The sequence below is a fragment of the Gorilla gorilla genome, chromosome 15 (genome assembly GCF_029281585.2).
Source record: "Gorilla gorilla gorilla isolate KB3781 chromosome 15, NHGRI_mGorGor1-v2.1_pri, whole genome shotgun sequence".
NCBI lineage: Eukaryota > Metazoa > Chordata > Mammalia > Primates > Hominidae > Gorilla > Gorilla gorilla.
In genome coordinates this window covers 107,333,919-107,352,676 of record NC_073239.2, presented here as the reverse complement: position 1 = coordinate 107,352,676, position 18,758 = coordinate 107,333,919, and the positions used below count along the sequence as shown (strand labels likewise).

Genomic DNA, 18,758 nt, shown 5'->3' with positions numbered 1-18,758 from the left:
GTGAGAATTTTTAAATCCCATTTGTCATCTCAAAGGACACAGCACTCCTACACAGTTTTGCCTCCCATCCTTTAGGCTGCAATTTCATCTATCTAAACACAAAGTGATGCCAAACCAGGTCGGTCATAATCCTAGAAAGCCACAGGCAGAAGGTACCAAGTTCAATATGATCTTACCAAGGAGGATACCAAGGCCTGGGAAAGGTAAAGAACCTGCCTAAGGCTGGAGGGACAGAACCAAATCCAGAAGCCAGGTCTAAAGCCTCAGAGCAGAGGGCCGTCTCCACGGTGATGACCATGTCCTGTGTGCAGCTCCTGTGTGCAGGAGGGGCTGTTTAAATGCTTCCTGGAGATGTGTCTCAAACCCTCTGTCGAAAGCAGGGCCTTATCCCGCCCCGCTTTTCAGCCCTCTCACTCCTTCTGGGCAGAGTGGGAAACGCACGAGGCAGCTGGAAAAGGCCTTTCTGGAAGCAAAGGGGGCAGAAGCAGGCAGCCTCTCCTGCTACATCTAAGAACCAGGGTCTGGGCCAGTGTTGACTAAGGGGAAGGCTTCAATGCCAAGGTCCTAAATTGTACTTGCATCCCACCCCACTTTCCTCAGCTGTCCCGCTCTTGACATGAACCGAGGTATCATCTTGGCTGTCATCTAAAATTCCCATCTTATTGAAAAAAATGTATTTCTTTATACAAGTCCTAAAGAGGCTTGGATTGGGGTTAAAAGGAAACTAATCTTTATGGTGTAAATTTTCCGCATAAAAAGCAAGCATGGACAAGTTAATAGGCTAAGAGAATAGGTTAAAATGTCAGCTATTAACACTCAAACTACTTAAAACTAGGGTAAGACGGTTGTGGGATGTGTCTATGGTTATTTCTGGCCCCTCACTCTCACAGTACTAGAGACCCAATGAAATTACATCTGAGGGCAGGTCTATCTTGTTGAGAGCAAAAGGGATTGAAAGCTATGCAAGCTAGAAACCTACACAGTTCGCAGTTAGAGATGAAAGGCTGCAGAAATGTTTATTGAATACAGTGCCAGGTTTATAAATAAAACGTATTTACAATTTCCATAGAGTTGGTCCCCCATCAGAGAGGTGGTTAAATCTCCAAACAGTTTATCTCAAGATTTACAGAAACGTCCAAGTACATCTCCTTTTCAAATAGCCATGGTGAAGGGCAACTTCAGTAACAAAAGAACTACCACCATCTTTGCTACAGAAGTGTTTAATAAACATCATAATAGATTTGGAGAAAGAACACACACTCCACCCATGCCACTACCTTCTTACTCCAAGGGATACAGACAGCAAAGAATTTCTGTCTCCTACAGGACAACTTCAAGGGATAAAAAAACAGTAACTGCCAGCTGGAGGGATAGATTAAGACACATTAGTGGAAATCTAGTCACTGCCAAAGGAGAAATATATTTAGGATATACAATAAATAATTCAAATGCTTAAAATAATTGAATGAACGGAAGAGTAGACTTGACCAAATTTACATTCTTTGTTCAGGAAGAGGTTCCCAGTATGCTGAGGGGTTCGTGGTAAGCTATTCCTCTGACGAGACACAGCAGCGCTGGGCCTACTGCACAGCCGTTCATTACAATATTGTTACAAGTACAATCAGACATGCATTTATAAAGAGAATATAAAAATATGTACAATAGCTCATTTTCAATGTGTGTAAGTTGCCAAAAGACACCAATGAAAGTGTGCAAAAATTCATTTGTCAAAAAATCAGAAAAAGCCTTCCTTGGCAACAGTGCATCAAAAGCCTATCTGAAATATCGAGATCCATTTGCCTCGCTCAACACCTACCCCAAACAGATGGAGAACAAAACTATGAAAGGGTTTGCCAAGTACTCAGCAGTTTCTTATGGCAAGTCTCAGGCTAAAGCAGGATGCCAGTTCAACTAATCACTTTATATATAAATATATGTATATATTTATAGAGTAGTTAGAAGTAGGGGCAAGAGTTTACAGGAAGGTCCTAACCAACTTCAAGGGCACTGCCAGGACACCCAGCTATTTCCTCTCACAAACTCATGCAGACTAACACCCAACGCCTGGGCTGGTCATCCTCCCAGGTACCAGGGGGGAAGGCTACAGTGGATTCTGCCTCACCTCTGCTCAAAACTGGAACTCAGCATTCCCTGGAAGGGGAGGGTGTAGGGTTTCTGGTTCCCAGACAGGATCCTGGCCATACAAGAATCCTGTTTCAAAGGTAGTCTTTTAGGATAGGCTGCAGGACCACTAAGAGTCCACCCAGCTTCTAAAAAGACTTGAGGGTTAGAAGGCTACATTTCGAAAAAACAAGTCAAATATCCCCCTCCAGCCCCCTTTGAAACTACCGAGAGGTCATCGACCACAGGCCTGAGACTGGGTCAGCAATCAGGCTCTTTGACCACCCCCTGCCACAAGAAATATCCAGGACATTAACTTACTCAAGCCAGGAACCCTATCTCACCAGAAGAGAAACCCCAAGGTAACCTTAGGCATTCCTTTCAGATTCAGGTAATTACAAAAGCCAACCCTTAGCTCATACTGTCAACATCTCCTCTACCAACCACCCAGCCCAAGGACCAGTAGCAGAAGCACATGGGCGATGTCTCCCCTCCACTGCTCTGACCCACCCCTCTGGCAGAAAATCTAACAAGCTACAAAATGCCAGAAAGACAGGGAGTAGAAGGAGAAGCCAAGGGTCTCTATAAATCAGCCCTGAATGCACCCATTTGGCTGCCAAGAGCTTCTCACTGCCTTGCTAGCAGCCTGCCACTGTTCCCTGGCAAATTGAAACCACCCACGCAAACACTCAAAACCCCAATCTCCTTGCTAATAAGATACAACCAGTTAACACCGTGAAAAATGCACATCTCCAGCCTTCATTTCAAAAAAGAGCTCCGTACTAAATGCAATATGCTTTTAAGGGGGGTTTTACAGGGACCAATCTCAACGCAAAGACCAGTACCAGATGTCTGAGTTTTGGTTACAGGTTTATAATTAGACACAAAATTCACTCCACACTGGAGTTTTACTTTCAAGCTGGAAGCTAGCATTAGTTCTACTTGGGGGGAAAAAAGCAAAGTCAAGTCAACTTGGGGAAAAAAAAAAAAAAGTAGGAGGAGGCTAAGTATAATCATAAATTAAAAGTCGCGAATCAAAGGTGACTGGTAGTGTCCTTTAGGCATGAAGAGACTGGCTTACAAAAGTGACTACTGCTTCTACCACACACAGCGAAGATTGAATTACAGACACACTAAATCATGTCTCTTGCAGATGGTCTCAAGTAGTTACATAAGACAGGTAATCAGCAGCACAATTGAGAACAACCCCTAAATACATGCTTGAGAGAAAGTGGGTTTTTTTTTTTTTCCTTAAGAGCTCTACTGCCTGAATAGATCATTAAAAGTTACCATAATTCACCTTCCCCCCTCCCCCCAGTGAAAATGCAACTAGACCTACATGTCCATAAATAGGATGAAGCAATCGGTATCTGCTTGTTTTCAGGCAACGTCTTGGGCTCAGAGGTTGGTGCTGGTGCCTTGGGAGGGAAACCCAATGCTGGGCTGTGGGCATTTACATGTACACTGGCCTCCCCTCCACCTGCCTTGTCCCCATTTAGATCTCAGCTTTACAAAGCATTTAACACCACTTTAAGTTAATGGTCTTTTTATTGGAAAAAAAAAAAAAAGACTAGCATTTACAACTTGGAATGGACGTAAATTGTAATTTCTTTGAACGGCAATGTCGATGGTTGTGCTGAAGTCCACAGCCACAGCCTACTCTGCCGGCTCCAAGTCATGGTTCAGAAGGTTTTAAAAACAGAGAGTCCAAAGATGCTCCCTTGGTAAAGGTTTCTTATTAAAAATTTGTGTGAACAGTGACAGCCTGACACCTGTTTCACTCTAGAACAATGCAGACAACGCTAAACCAACATACACGGGCATGCCACCAGGGTGTGTCATCGTCACCATGGGTCGGACCACACGAAGTACAAGAGGACCATCCTACCAGTGGGGCCACGTCTCAATGGTTTATCCTTCACCCATTTTTCTGCACATCATCCTGAGGTAAACCAATTTTAAATGTGTTTGTTTTCAGTAAACCAGCTATGACAATTTATACTAAACAAATTGAACTAGAACCCATTTGAATAGGTTTTGAATTTGTTTTTTCATTTTTCATTTTTAATACAAAGGCCTGACTGTGCTCAATCGTCAAGCTGCATGCATGAAAAACTGGCCAGCCCAAACAGTGTATTAATCATTAGCAAATGGAACTTTAAGGAGTCCTTATCATTAAGGTAGTACAAGTATTTATATTGTAAAACTGATGTGTAGCTTGATCTTTAGGGGACAGGACCACCAACCAATACATGCAGATTTTGTGTGTGTGGACAGAAGGTACTTTTGACATTCAGTTTTGCTATATAGAAACAGAATGAATAAATGAACTTTTTTCTTTTTTCTTTTTTTTGCAAGAGGTAAGTAAAAGATTCAATTTGATTCTTCTAGAGGGGGGAAAAAGGAGTTGAAAGTAGGTCTTCATTTTGCAGTCATCATCTGTACGAATTCTGAAAAGACAAATATAATCGTAACTTTTGGTTATCTTTGAAAGCAGCTTTAATGAACACAACATCTTTACTGTACATAAAATAAAGTCAAAGGCTGTCTAGTGAAGCAGTTGGCTTGCTTACAGATCTAAAGGTAAGACTATGAAACACTGAGCTCAGAGAATTTAGTTTTACCTTCATAGTTGACTTGTCCGTCTCCATCAATATCTGCTTCTCTGATCATTTCATCTACTTCTTCATCTGTTAGTTTTTCTCCTAAGTTTGTCATGACGTGACGTAGTTCTGCTGCACTGATATAACCATTGCCATCCTGTGAACATTCAGCAATTGTTATTGCTAATGATGTAGTGTGGGGAAGTAGGTCTTTGACTTAGCTATGCCCTCTCAAGTTACTGCTAACTCTCCTGCCATAAACAATTCTCTGATCTCTAGTTCCCACCTCTAACCTACTAAATACATGCAAACAGCTAATGCAGAAAACAGGATTTGCAAAAGCTCACAACAATTCAAAGTAACAGTCAAGAAACATGGTCCAAAATTCCTATTTATTATGCCTACCCTCCCCTGATACGGTTACCATAAAGAGGATTTTTGAAAGTGAGATCAGAGGCTCAGGCAGTTAGATTTAAGTCTTCTGTCTATAACATTATTATAGCTTTTAGAAGTGACAGCGGAAGAAGCCATACTTAAGTACCATCTGCTATGTAGATGCTGGATTACCTTGTCAAAGACTCGGAACGCCTCACGGATTTCTTCTTCACTATCTGTATCTTTCATTTTTCTAGCCATCATAGTCAAAAATTCGGGGAAGTCAATGGTGCCATTACCTCGAATTAAAAAACAAAAAGCTCATGTAAAGTAAGCACTCCATTAATGCTGCTCTGCAGTAATCATTTCAGAACCACTGAACAGAACGGTAAACATGTACTAGGACAAAGGGGCAGACTATCTTACCAGGTTCAATCATCTGCAGGTCTAAAACGTTCAAACACTTCAAAGGGCAATTTCACATAATTTCAAACTCATCATCAGTGCCCATGATAGTATTTAATTATACAAAGGAAACTGCACATCTGGATTCAAGCCCATGGAAGGGTCGTGAAGGGCTGTACAGTTCAACAGAAAAATAGCATACACCACTCCGCAGGCTGAATCTTTCCACTCCGAGGGAAGAAATCGCCCCCGACTGCCATCCCTGAGTTAGGGAAATCACTCAGGTCTCACTCTGCCTTGGTTAGTGACAGCAGTAACACAAAAAAGGCCTAGAACTGAGCTGCAGGTTAAGTGTATAAAGTGTTTCAGAGGAGAAAAGATTATGAGAGAGGAACATTGATTCTGTTATGCCATGCATGGGCCATGAAGTCTTACCAAGTCTTCTCCAGGATCATTTCTTGGCCACGCTATGATGGTTAGCCACCTGTTTTCTTCCAACTCAGTATCTTTATTTCCCATTAAGGGAAAAGCTCAGGAGCATTCTCACAGCTCAGACCAGTAACACTTAGGGAACTGTCAGAACAATCTGTTCTACGGCCAGTACTCCAAACAACTCCTCTTTAAAACTAAGAGATGAATACCCCCAAAGACAAGCACTCCAGACTAACAGTGTCATTGAACTAAATGGAAATAAAATTAGAAAGAAAAACCCTAGGTTAAGTTACTCATTTTCACCAGTACCTTTAAAAGAAAATACCTCAGGGATCCCTTCAAGACTTTTTTAGCCTCAAAAATTTTAAGATATTGTTCATATTCATCAAAGACAAAAGAAATTATTTTAAGCTATCTCACAGCCATGCAGAGAAGGTCAGGTACCACCCTGTTTTCTCAGTGCAAACACAGGATTCTGTAGCCTGGCACAACTTCTCCTTCTTCCACACAATCCAAGAGCCTAACAGACTTCTCCCCTCCCCAGGCACAGATTCCCAGGGCTCCCACAAACAAGAGGAAGTTACTCCATGTTCCTGGGTAGCTGATCATCTTAGCAAACTAGAGAGAACTATGGACAACCTTTTCTTTCCAAAACACTATTAGTGAAAACCACTCTAACGTGCTGAAAGCTTTGTCAAAGAACCTAATCAAAAGCTCTGCTGCCAAATGTTTGTGACCAGACAAGCGATTTTACTACACCACCCTCGAGTCAATCATCTAGAAAGTAAAATCTAGATCCGAATTGTTTACTCTTAATGCTTCTTTTATTTTTTCTTTTACCCTTTTCTCCTCCCAACTCATCTTTTAAAAATCATGTTCTATACTGTCATACAGTACATTAGAATATATATAGGATTTACCAAAATACGTGGTTTTTTTTTAGGGGTGGGGAAGTGTGCTTCAAAGCCTGCTTACTGACGGAAATCAGCAATCAAAGGTCTGTTGTCCGCTGCTCTAGAGTCGAGAGGAACAGATGACAGACCGCTATCAGGGTTACTGCTGGTTCCCTCTGGCCCTGCACCTTACAGCTTCCCTTTCTGTTAGGTTCTGCAAATCTATCCCCTGGAGTCACCACACATCCGCCTCCAAACCTCACATGCTCCTCTGCAGCAAACACATCTACAGCTCACACTGTACTCACTTTTATGGTAACTTCTAAGAGTGCTTGTCACCTACTTCATCTGGGGGTTCCTCCTCCTCTTTAAACACAGTAAGTTTGTTAAAAAGCACTTTCTATGGCTATTTAATTTCACCTCCCCCCTCAAGACTCAGTGCAGACTCATGGGCCAGTTGATAAAAGCTTTGAGCTCGGCCAGGAGCAGTGGTTCACGACTGTAATCCCAGCACTTTGGGAGGCTGGGGAGGGCGGATCACGAGGTCAGGAGTTTGAGACCAGCCTGGCCAACATGGTGAAACCCCATCTCTACTAAAGATACAAAACACTAACTGGGCGTGGCGACACACGCCTGTAATTCCAGCTACTCAGAAGGCTGAGGCAGGAGAATTGCTGGAACCCGGGAGGCAGAGGTTGCAGTGAGCCGAGATCGCGCCAGTGCCACTCCAGCCTGGCAGACAGGGCGAGACTCCGTCTCCAAAAAAAAAAAAAAAATAGATTTGAGCTCTAGGTCGCACCAAGCAGGAAGAAAACAATAGTGATCCCATGCAGAAAACATTCTAGACACTAAGCAGGATGGACGCAAGGCCCATCATCTTCTATTTTAATTGTCAATGGCCCTGGGGCAACCACAGAAAGGATCTTTGCACATTTGCTTTGCTCTGGGGACCTGAAAGACAATCCTGTAACATGTCTGAACTTGAATTACACAACAATGGCCCTCATTCATGGTTTTAAAGCTCTTACCATCAGCATCCACTTCATTGATCATATCCTGCAATTCAGCTTCTGTTGGGTTCTGACCCAGTGACCTCATGACAGTTCCAAGTTCCTTTGTTGTGATGGTGCCATCGCCGTCTTTATCAAATAGGGAGAAGGCTTCCTTGAATTCTGAAAACAAAAGTTGACCCGTTAGAATGAATGTCTTTATCCAACCCAGTCACGATACACACTTGCCGGGGGCTTGCCAAAGCCAGCCATTCAAGTTGTGCAACATATCAGAAGTCTGGTCTTTATCTACTGAAATAATGACCACAATAGTCCTGTTGGACTGGCCTTCATATAGCAGCCCATAAAGCAAACACTGCTCCCAATAAACAGTGCCACACACCACAATATTCCCAAGGTTTCAAGGCGGCTAAGCTGGAACATGCTTAAATTAGTCCTAAATCCAATCTTTTTTTTTTTAAACAATGGAGTCTCGCTCTGTCACCGAGATTGGAGTGCAGTGGTGCAATCTCAGCTCACTACAAGCCCTGCCTCCCAGGTTCAAGGGACTAAATCCAATCTGACAAGATTGGTCCATGTGCCGCCTTCAAATCCCTTCCCGTTACATTTCTAAAGCCATAAGAATCCCTCGTTTCATAACAAATAAAATGGTTACTAGAAATGTACATTCCCAGGTAAACTCTCTCCACATGACTTTTAGAATATTTCAGAAGCATTCCTGGTTTCCTAAAGAGAAACAGTCTCAAAACAAGTCCTCCAGGAATATTAAAAAGCTAAAATCTGCCAGACGTGGTGGCACATGCCTGTAGTCCCAGCTACTCAGGAGGCTGAGGCAGGAGGATTGCTTGAGCCCAGGAGTTAGAGACCAGCCTGGGCAACAGAGTTTAACTAATGTAACTTTCTTCCCAATTACTACAGTGGTCCTAACACTCATATTCACCCATTTCCATTTATTTTAGGATAGCAAGCACAAGCTTTCGTGGCAGATTACTGAAAGACCCATGGCATAAGAATTGTAAACTAAACCTTTGAGTAGCAAGCTCAGTACAATTAATCATACGCAAACTTTGCACATTGTGAAACATGATCAAATTCTCCAGAGTTTAACATGTGGGCATCCTTAGTTTTACTTCCTTTCACCTCATCTATAAAGTACTGGCAAGAATAACATCTGACCTCAATGTTTCTGCTTACTGTTCTTATTTAAATAAATTCTTAGAAAACTGCCCAGACTGTAGCGGGGAGGAACAGAGGAGTCACCAAAACTGAGTCAGTGCCTAGTTCTGGCCTTCTGGGGACTCACTGGAGTTGTCAACTTACCAGCAATCTGTTCTTCGGTCAGCTGATCAGCCTATATGAAGAAAGAAAAGGTTATCATTCAGTCCACGACATGTTTGGTTGATTTCAACATAGGTTTTCCAGTTATACTTTTAATATTGTGATCTTTCAAAAATCAATCTTAAAAAAATCCTTTGAAACCTGTAGCATGGTCATTTAATGAAAGTAAATAGAATAAAGAAAACTCCTTATGCTATTTTAACAAAGGATTACAAGGAAGTGACAACATCTGCTCACTTCAAGTTTTCTTTTCTGGGCCCATGGCTTACAGCTTGCTCTGCGATCTAACTAGGCTAAGTTCATCATGTGAAAAATGGCACCTCTAGTGGCAGAAGGCCCCTTGGCACCAGCTGCAGTGGCGGCAGGCTCTAAGACAGAAGAGCGCCACCTACTGCACCATGGACACCGCAGTCCCCCTTTCCACTCAACAAGGGACCCAGCCAACTGCCACTGCCACCACAGCCAGGATAAGGATCTCATCCAGGGGCAGGCTTTCAGCGCACCTTGCGCACTGCTCCAGGCCCTCCAAATCTCCAAACTGGCGTTACATAATGGCATTGGGTTGGATTAACAGGCTTTTATATCCATTTTATGAGAAATAATTAAGTAGAAAAAATAAAGATACAGCAACTGGGTACGCCACCAACTTCATTTCCATGTAACAAATGCTTTCCAATCCTTTAAATTAGGCAGTTATTTGTTAAAAGCCTACCATTACAATGGCTAATGCCCTGGGTCAAACTATCCTATGATTCAGAAGCCAGGAAAAAATGGTACCATCTTACAAATGAAGTGTTACAAAACTGCAAAAATTAAGTACACAGAAAACTACACAATAATTATCAAACTATATATACTCCTCTCTTTTCTGGCAAAGAGTATCTACTAAATTTGCTGGAGAGTATTAACCCTACCTACCTTAAGAATGACATAAGAACTGTTCTTAATAAACACACTTCGTTCGAGGCAGTAATGGCCACGAAGGTAATTCACCTGCATTATTTGGTCTCCACTGAACCTGTGCCTCCAGCCGTGGGAACTCGAGACCTCAAGGAGAGCTAACGTGTATTTCTCTTTTAAAGAAGGATGCCTAAGAAGCCAATTACAAAATAAGTCCTAATAGAAAGCTGATGAAGTTTATACTCTTAAGTGAAAACTTTAACAGTAGGAATGGTGTTCCAATATATTGATTCTGCGTGAAAACTTGTTTTTACAAATTATAAACGGATCTTTCTTTCTACCTCAATCACTAAAAATTGGCTTTCTTTAAATGAGGGAGACACGATGATTTACGTAACGCCAAGGCAACATCTGTCTTGTACAACAGGAAGCGCTGCCACACCTCGCAAGAGAAACTATCACCTTATGGGGAGAACAGTCCCACCTCGCTACAAAACTCTCTTGTTAGAGGGGTTACCAGGAGCATCCAACTTTCTCGACAACGAAATCCTCCTCCCCCAAATGGCGCTAGCCCTGGGGGCAAAGGTGTACCAGAACCCTGCGGGGAACCATCTCCCCACCCGCCAAACCAGAAACGCAGTCGGTGATGTCAGCCCTGCACGCCGAGGAGGAAGGGGCTGTGGAAAACACACCCAGCTAGGCGCACAGTCGCATCTGGCAATCTAGAGGCTGCAGAGAAAGCAGAAACGTGGAGGGCATCTCTCTGCGTACTGGAAGTGGCGCGGGGCGAGGGACCGGGCAGGGCGCGTGCCCGGGGGCAGGGGTGGGGGGGGAAGGCGGCCCCCGAGCGGGCGTCTGGACGCCGCCCCACCTCGGCCAGGAGGGTCACCACCCCCGGCCCCCGCGCACCAGGGCCGCGGCCAAGGCCACCCGCACCTCCCACCCGCTTCTGCTCCCCCAGGCGACGAGCCCGCGGCGCCGCCGCCTCCTCCCGGAGCAGAAACTTTGCGTCTCTAATGGAAACCAAGCCGCGCGCCAGCTCCCTCCTCCCCCGCCGCCCCCCCCCCCCCGCCCCAATTAGCGCGAGCCCAGCGCCTCCCGCGGGAAGGGCCTCCTGGTGCACCGAGGCTCACGCCCGCCCGCACTGCTGCACTGGGTGGGGGGCTGCAGGGTGCGAAAGCGGCAGGAACAAGCCACGGCCACACCGCAGGGCCCCGCCCGGGCGCAGGGCGGCCCGGCCGCCGCTTCCGCCCTCTCCGCCCCTAACCCCTCGCCTTCCTGCCCCCAACCCCACCCTTCCCCGGCTCCTTCCTTCCCAGCCCACGCCCGCGCCGCGCCCCCCGGGAAGAAGGAGGGGAGAGCGACCGAGGGAGGGCGCCCAGCAGGGCCGGCCAAGGTGGGGAGGTGGCGGGCGCTGACTGCGCCCCTCAATACCCGGCCGGAACAATGTGCGCCACCGGCCAGCTCCAGCCCATTCATTCTCCACTGCCCGGCCGACCTGCCACCTTCGCGCCGGCGGAGAAGCGGGGTGGGGAGGGGCGGGCGGGGGGGGGGTCTAGTGCCCGGCCCCGCCCGGCTCCCAGGACGAAACGCTGGGCTGCAGGCAGCCCGGGTGCGGCGCTAGTGGATGCAGTGGGTGCGGGGCTGGGCGGGGGGCAGGGGGATTGGATGCAGAAACCCCCGCTGCAGTTGCGGCAGGAGCCCCTGCCCGTGGACGGCCTACGACCAAGTCCAGCACCAAGGGGAACCAATAAATGAAGCTTCCTGGCAGAGGTCGCCGAGATGCAAATCCAAAATGCAACCTCCTTTAAGCGCAGCCGCTGCGTAACACTCAGAAAAGAAAAACCTCCAAGAACCAAAAACAAACAAAACAACTAGAAATCTGGGAAGAAATCTCGGGCAGCTGCTACGCCGGCATTTGCCACTCCCGACCTACCATGGTGCGAGCGAAGGGAGGAAGAGCAGAGGGAGCGAGGGTGGCTGCACCAGCGCGGGGGCTGCGACGGCGGGGGTACCTCCGATGCTGATGCTGCTGCTGCTGCTGCTGCTAAGGCGCGCTGTGCGCTATGCCGCCGCCGCCGCCTGCGCCGCCGCCTGACTACGAGTAACGGCACGGCGTCCACGACACTCCCAGCACCACTGCCGGAGCGCGAGTCTGCGCCCCGCGATATATATATGGTGCGCCGTATCCCTCCGCCGCGGCGGAGCCGCCTCGCGCAGAGCGGAGCTGCGGCAGCCGGGCCTTGCCCGCCTGGTCCCGCCCCCGGGTTCGCCAGGCCTCCCGCCGCCCCCTGCGAGCCAGTCGCGGCGGCCCTACGCTGGGTCGGGGAAGCGTCCTAGGCTGGGCGCGCGGTCTCGGGTCAGGTGTGGCGGGGAGTCCTCAGGAGACGCCCATCCTGGGCGGGGGCGAAGACAGAGCGCCTGCTTAGTCCAACCTGGGGGCGGCCCAGAGCTTCGGAAGCCGTTCACCACGCTACTTACCCCAGCCTCACCCCACCTGGGTGACCCTCCCACCTCAACATCTCCAACCGCTCCACTAGGGCTGCCGGCTCCCGCGTGCCCCTCGTCCTTGGGTCTGCAGCGGCCACTTCCAGTTTGGGGTGCTGCAGGAGGTCCTGAGAGTAGGGGGTCCGCGGGGAGGTGGAGGCAGATTGGCCACACTCCTTCAGCTGCCGAGGAGAGGGGTCTGCAGAGGACGAGGTAGTTGTCCTCCTGGAAGAAATTGGTCCTCTTCGGATTTTGGAGCAGTATCCGAGCCAAATTATTTATGCTCAGTTGCTAAATCTGTGTCATGCTGCGATGTTTAATCAGTCTTTAATGTTTTTACGTTTCCACTGAATATTTTTTAGGATGCCTGAATATTTCTCCCCTACTATTTTGTTCTCTTTTTCCTGGCGCCCGTCTTACTAAAATTAGTGTACCTGTGCAGCTTCTACAGACCTTAAACCCAGGCTTTAAATTTTTCGTAATTTTCCTGATCCTGAGAAGGGTCAGAGTCTTTACTCATAAATCCATAGAAACAAGGGAAAAAATAGATGCTTCAAATCCTCTGCATTACAAGTGGAACACACAGCCAATTGCCTCTCTTATGGAGCTAGATTGTATTTTAAACTACAGTTTTGATTATATTCCTTTTAAGAGACTATTTAAATCTTTAAATATACTAGTGTTTTCCATTTTTTATTATATTCCTTTTAAAAGAATATTTAAATCTTTAAGTTTAATAGTGTTTTCCATTTTTATGTAAAGTAGAGAAAGAACAATTTCAGCCAGTAATGTGAACCCCAGGACTTGTAAAAATCTAGACAAAATGCTGCAGTTTCTTTTCTTGCCAAGGCAGAACACAGAATTTGATCTTCTGTTTTACAGGGCCCGGGCAACAGTTGGAGGTTATCATTTGCTTACTGTTTCACGGAATATGGCAAAGTGTGTGATTAACATGCTGCGCTAGAAAGGGCTTTGCTTGCTTGTGTTTGTTTCTGGTTTCAACAAAGTCTGCAGGAATATGTTTTTTTAAAAAGGAAAAATGTACAGGCACATTGCAAATGCCACAGGACTTATTGGGATAACCTTAGACAAGACATCAGCATCTGTGGAGCTGTTCCTACTGATGTTCCTTCTGGAATGCCGCAGAAAGAGTGAACCTGCTGTTTAATTTAAAGAGAGGCTGCAGCAGCAAGCCAGGGGATGCTGCCTTCCCTCTGCAGATTAGAAAGACACTATTCACTTCACAAACCTGATCCTAATCCCTGCAAAAAAATAATAATACTCCTGGGCTCATAGGGGAAAACCTGAGTAGGAATAAAGCGTGCATACTAATGCGAGAGTTGGAGATAAGGAAATAGAAGAAAAGGGACTAATACAAATTAATTTTAAAGAATATTCAATAATCCAGTCAGTTACAAGCCTAAATGGCCAAACTCCTTATTAAAACTGCATCTTGGCCGGGCGCGGTGGCTCACACCTGTAATCCCAGCACTTGGGGAGGCCGAAGCAGGCGGATCACGAGGTCAGGAGATCGAGACCATCCTGGCCAACACAGTGAAACCTTGTCTCTACTAAAAATACAAAAATTAGCTGGGTGTGGTGGCGCGTGCCTGTAATCTCAGCTACTTTCAGTAGGCTGAGGCAGGAGAATCCCTTGAACCAGGTCATCGGAAGTTGCAGTGAGCCAAGATAGCGCCATTGCATTCCAGCCTGGTGACAGAGCGAGACTCCATCCAATAATAATAATAATAATAAAACTGCTTCTTTCCTAAGGGTATTGGTATTCTTTCTCTGGGGCTTTTCATATAGTAGTTAGTGAAATACATTTTTCTTTTTTTTTGAGACAGAGCCTCACTCTGTTGCCCAGGCTGGAGTGCAGTGGTGCAATCTCAGCTCACTGCAACCTTCGCCTTGTGGGTTCAAGCGATTCTCCTGCCTCAGCCCCCTGAGTAGCTGGGATTACAGGTACAGGTGCCTGCCACCACGCCTGGCTAATTTTTGTATTTTTAGTAGAGATGGGGTTTCACCATGTTGGCCAGGCTGGTCTCGAACTCCTGACTTCAAGTGATCCACCTGCCTCGGCCTCCCAAAGTGCTGGGATTACAGGTGTGAGCCACCGCTCCCAGCCAGTGAAATACATTTTAAAACATGATATGCATTGTATAAGTAGGGGGAAATAATGGCCTAGAAATGTGTTTAATTATTAAGGATCTACTCGTTTCTGATAGTCTTCCATTCCTTGTGATTATTTTGGTTAAGTTGCTACAATCTATGGTTTTGAAAGCCAGGCATTCTCTAAAATAATATTTTTCCTCTGTCATTAACCTTATTTCACCCAAATATAACATTTTGAAACTTTTTATGACTTTACTTGCTAAAAACTGTACATTTCAGAATCCTTTTACTTAGTATAGTAAAATTTATTTTCCTGATTCTTCGTATTTTACAAACTAGAGTTCTATTTTGGTCATTCTTTAATGTATCAAAGCACATCTTTGCTTTCAAGTTCATCGGGTTTATAATGAGGTCATGCTTGCACAGTTTTATGGACATGCTTTTCACAGTTTGACACTCTGAAATATAAGAAGGTCAAGTGACTTGCCCAAGATCTTACTGTGAGTCAGGGATGGGACATAAAATAGAGCTTGAGTCCTTGCTCAGGGGCTCTAATATTAGATAATTTATTCATGGTCTTGATATCTGAACATTTTAAAGGCCCAATGTTAGGGGTTTGTCTGTTTCATAAAGCAGATTCTTCTGACTGCCTATTTAGAAATCACTGGGTTTTCATTATCAAATAGACTGCTTTAAGTGAATACACGTCCTAATTTATGAAGAGATCAGCAATCAGGAGAATAAACTGCATTATTGTAATATCATAATTTACTGAGAACCAAAAACCTATGGAACATTTCATATTTAAAGGAAATTGTTCTATAGGAAGTTATTTAAATAAGATAAAAGTAAATGGAAGAAAAGTAAAAACGATGCAGCCTCAAGCCAGGAATCTCATGTTTAAGTATCATTTCCGTCACTAACCAAATCACTCTAACCCTCTGAATCTGACAGAAAGGACACAGATGTAACAAGAGTTTTGTACTTGATGTAGAAATTCCTTCTAGCTGTGAAACCCTGTGTCTGAGGTTATATGATTATAACATATACATATATAACCTCTGTCATATATATGTATACACACATATACATATATTGAAGATGGAGAAATGGAGAATGCAAATGGAGAAATGGAAATAGTTTAAAAATAACAATTACTTGCTCGGCATGGTGGCTGACACCTGTAATCCCAGCACCTTGGGAGGCTGAGGCATGTGGATCATGAGGTCAGGAGTTCAAGACCAGCCTGGCCAACATAGTGAAACCCTGTCTCTACTAAAAATACAAAAAATAAGCCGGGCATGGTGGCAGGCATCTGTAATCCCAGCTACTTAGGAGACTAAGGCAGGAGAATCGCTTGAACCCGGGAGGCAGAGGTTGCAGTCAGTGGAGATCGCACCACTGCACTCCAGCCTGGGCAACAGTACAAGACTCTGTCTCAAAAAATAAAAATAAAAAATAACAATTACTCAGCATTGACTATGGCCAGGCCCTGTGCTAAATGTATTATTTCATCCTCCTACCCATCCTGTGAAACAGGTATCATTATTCTTACAAAGGAACTGAGGCACTGAACGAGTCAGTGACTTGCCTAATTTAAGTGGAACCCAAAAATCTAGCTGAGAGCCCAAGCACTTAAGCATTACACTATAACTATCTCCTGCAATTTAGTAGAATTTATTTTTATTTTAATTTGGGGTAGGAGGCAGAAGTGGCAAAGATTAAGATGAAAATTTGGTTTATAAAGAGATACTTCTTACCCAATAATTTAAAATACGATCATAGGAATGTAGTAATGGCTCTATTTTTACATAAGGAATACGGAGTGTTTGGGGAAGAAAACCTAAAGCAAAACATTTAATTTGTGATGCTTTCTAGCTGGAGGACACTTCTCATTTTGCCTCTGAGGTCTAGAGAGGTCAAGAGGCTTGCTCACTGTCAGACATCCAATTGTGTGTCTGAGAGAGAGGTAGAGACAGATATGGTTGGTTGGTTGGTTGGTTTGATAGTCAGTAATACCTCTTCACCATCCTCGACTCCCTCCTTCTCCACCCCATGGTCCAATAGTACTTAGATGAATATCCACCATTCAGGATTCTCCGCTTCACTAATCATCTCCAATTGCCAGAACAGATTCTTGCTGTTTGTGTTTGGATTTACATTTCATTAAATTCTATTCAGGATTATTATAAAAAGTTTTGTTATCTCTATCAATAAATAAAATACTCCATTATTTTTCCATTTAAAATTTTGTGATTATCTTTTTTGTTGTTATAATGTTTATGACTCATATAGGTAATGAGCAGAGGGAACATTCTTACATTACATTTAAATTTGCAAATATGTTACCATCAGAACATAATAAGCAAGTGTTAGGCCATGACAACTTACCATGAGAAAAATATTATCCATTTTAGCATATAAGGCGTCTGTTTAGTGTCCCATGTTTTTTTTTTTTTTGGAGACGGAGTCTTGCTGTGTAGCCCAGGCTGGAGCACAGTGGCACGATCTCGGCCTCACTGCAAGCTCCGCCTGCCGGGTTCACGCCATTCTCCTGCCTCAGCCTCCCGAGTAGCTGGGACAACAGGCACCCGCCACCACGCCTGGCTAATTTTTTTGTATTTTCAGTAGAGACGGGGTTTCACCGTGTTAGCCAGGATGGTCTCAATCTCCTGACCTCGTGATCCACCTGCCTCCGCCTCCCAAAGTGCTGGGATTACAGGCGTGAGCCACCGCACCCTGGTAGTGTCCCATGATTTCAAATGACTCATAGCCAGACTAACTGTCCTGTTGTATGTTCCAGCTTGTGATGGTCACCAGTATACTCAGTAGTCTGAAGTGCAGTATTTCCAAACAGCACCATTCACTAGCTTTGAGTGCCTCATTCTTGTTTTTTTTTTTATTTTGAAACACTTTGCTTTTTATAGGAGAAAACATATCTTATCCTCCATTCACAGGGTTTGTGCTTGTTTTGCTAGTAGCTGTGGTGATGGATTTGCCTTCCTCTGTTCCCTCTCTGGTCAAGCCACCCTCGTGACCAACGTCATAAATATGCAACACAGAAAGTGGGGTCAGGGATATAGAATAAGAACAGAGCAAAATAACTGGCCATTAATGAGACTGGACCCATGACTTGAGCCTCAGCTTTGGGCTTTAACCAACTGAGCCCTTAAGTCAAAGGCAGCCAATGATTACACAGACTTAGGGACCAAGTACTGTGAGTGAATTCAGATAGTAAAATGCCCAGTGGGATAAGATCATAGTTTTGTGCTTTAGTTGTTTACACTAACTTCAAGCTGGGTTTTTTCTTTCTTTTTTTGTTTTCTGAGATAGGGTCTCGCTCTGTCCCCCAGGCTGGAGTACAATGGCATGATCATAGCTGACTGTAATCTCAAACTCCCGGGCTCAAATAATCTTCTTGCCTTGGACTCCCAAAGTGCTGGGATTACAGGAGTGAGCCACCATGCCTGGCCTGGAGATTCTTTTTTTAAATTTAATTAATTAATTAATTATTATTATTACTATTTTTAGAGATGGGGTCTCGCTATGTTGCCCAGACTGGTCTCTAACTCCTGGGCTCAAGCAATCCACCCGCCTCGGCCTCCCAAATTGCTAGGATTACAGGCATGAGCCACTGTGTCCAGCCAGGCCTGGAAATTCTTAAACTACCATTTTCCTCATTAATCCGAAAGCAAGGGCAATAGTAACTTCAATTAGCATCCAAACGATAACCAGCAACTTCATATTTCAACATATGTGCTAGAATGCAGGTCAAACCATAGAACGGGTCTAAGGCTTATCCACGCAGCAACAGACATTTAGCAGTTTACAAATGATTTAACAGCTATTCAGTTGAGGGATATGTGGCCACAGCGATAAGCTGAAATGGCAGGGTTTTGGGGTGACTTAGTTTGCCTGTAGAGCAGAACCAGTGATTGGCACAAATGGGTACTGTCGCTGAGGTCTTGATACACGGAAAACCAGACCATAATGATAAATCAGGTAAATTGATGCTGATTGTGGGTTATATTAAAGAATTGGCCCCACCAATTCCAACAGACTTAAGATCTAATTTGGCA

The 18,758-nt window shown here is 44.8% G+C and overlaps 1 protein-coding gene across 2 annotated transcripts; it reads right to left on the bottom strand.

Annotated features, from left to right (window-relative positions):
- Positions 1-990: 990 nt before the first annotated feature.
- Positions 991-12,259, bottom strand: CALM1 (calmodulin 1). 2 transcript variants are annotated; one of them, XM_004055566.5, is made up of 6 exons: positions 12,014-12,259; positions 9,160-9,190; positions 7,858-8,001; positions 5,292-5,398; positions 4,746-4,881; positions 991-4,571 (listed from the first exon to the last, which is right to left on the bottom strand). In XM_004055566.5, exons 1-6 carry the CDS (start codon positions 12,014-12,016, stop codon positions 4,543-4,545), a joined length of 450 nt encoding a protein of 149 aa, XP_004055614.1. In that variant the 5' UTR covers positions 12,017-12,259; the 3' UTR covers positions 991-4,542. The 2 variants fall into 2 exon arrangements, with proteins under 2 accessions (XP_004055614.1, XP_055217185.1); XM_055361210.2 differs by lacking the exon at positions 12,014-12,259 and adding an exon at positions 10,770-10,787.
- Positions 12,260-18,758: the final 6,499 nt, after the last annotated feature.

Bases quoted from the DNA above. Each gene is read 5' to 3' on its own strand.
- CALM1 (XM_004055566.5), bottom strand. The intron at 8,002-9,159 runs GTAAGTTGACAA...TTTTGTTTTCAG, and splicing joins GACCGAAGAACAGATTGCTG to AATTCAAGGAAGCCTTCTCC. The intron at 4,572-4,745 runs GTAAAACTAAAT...TTGTCTTTTCAG, and splicing joins CGGACAAGTCAACTATGAAG to AATTCGTACAGATGATGACT.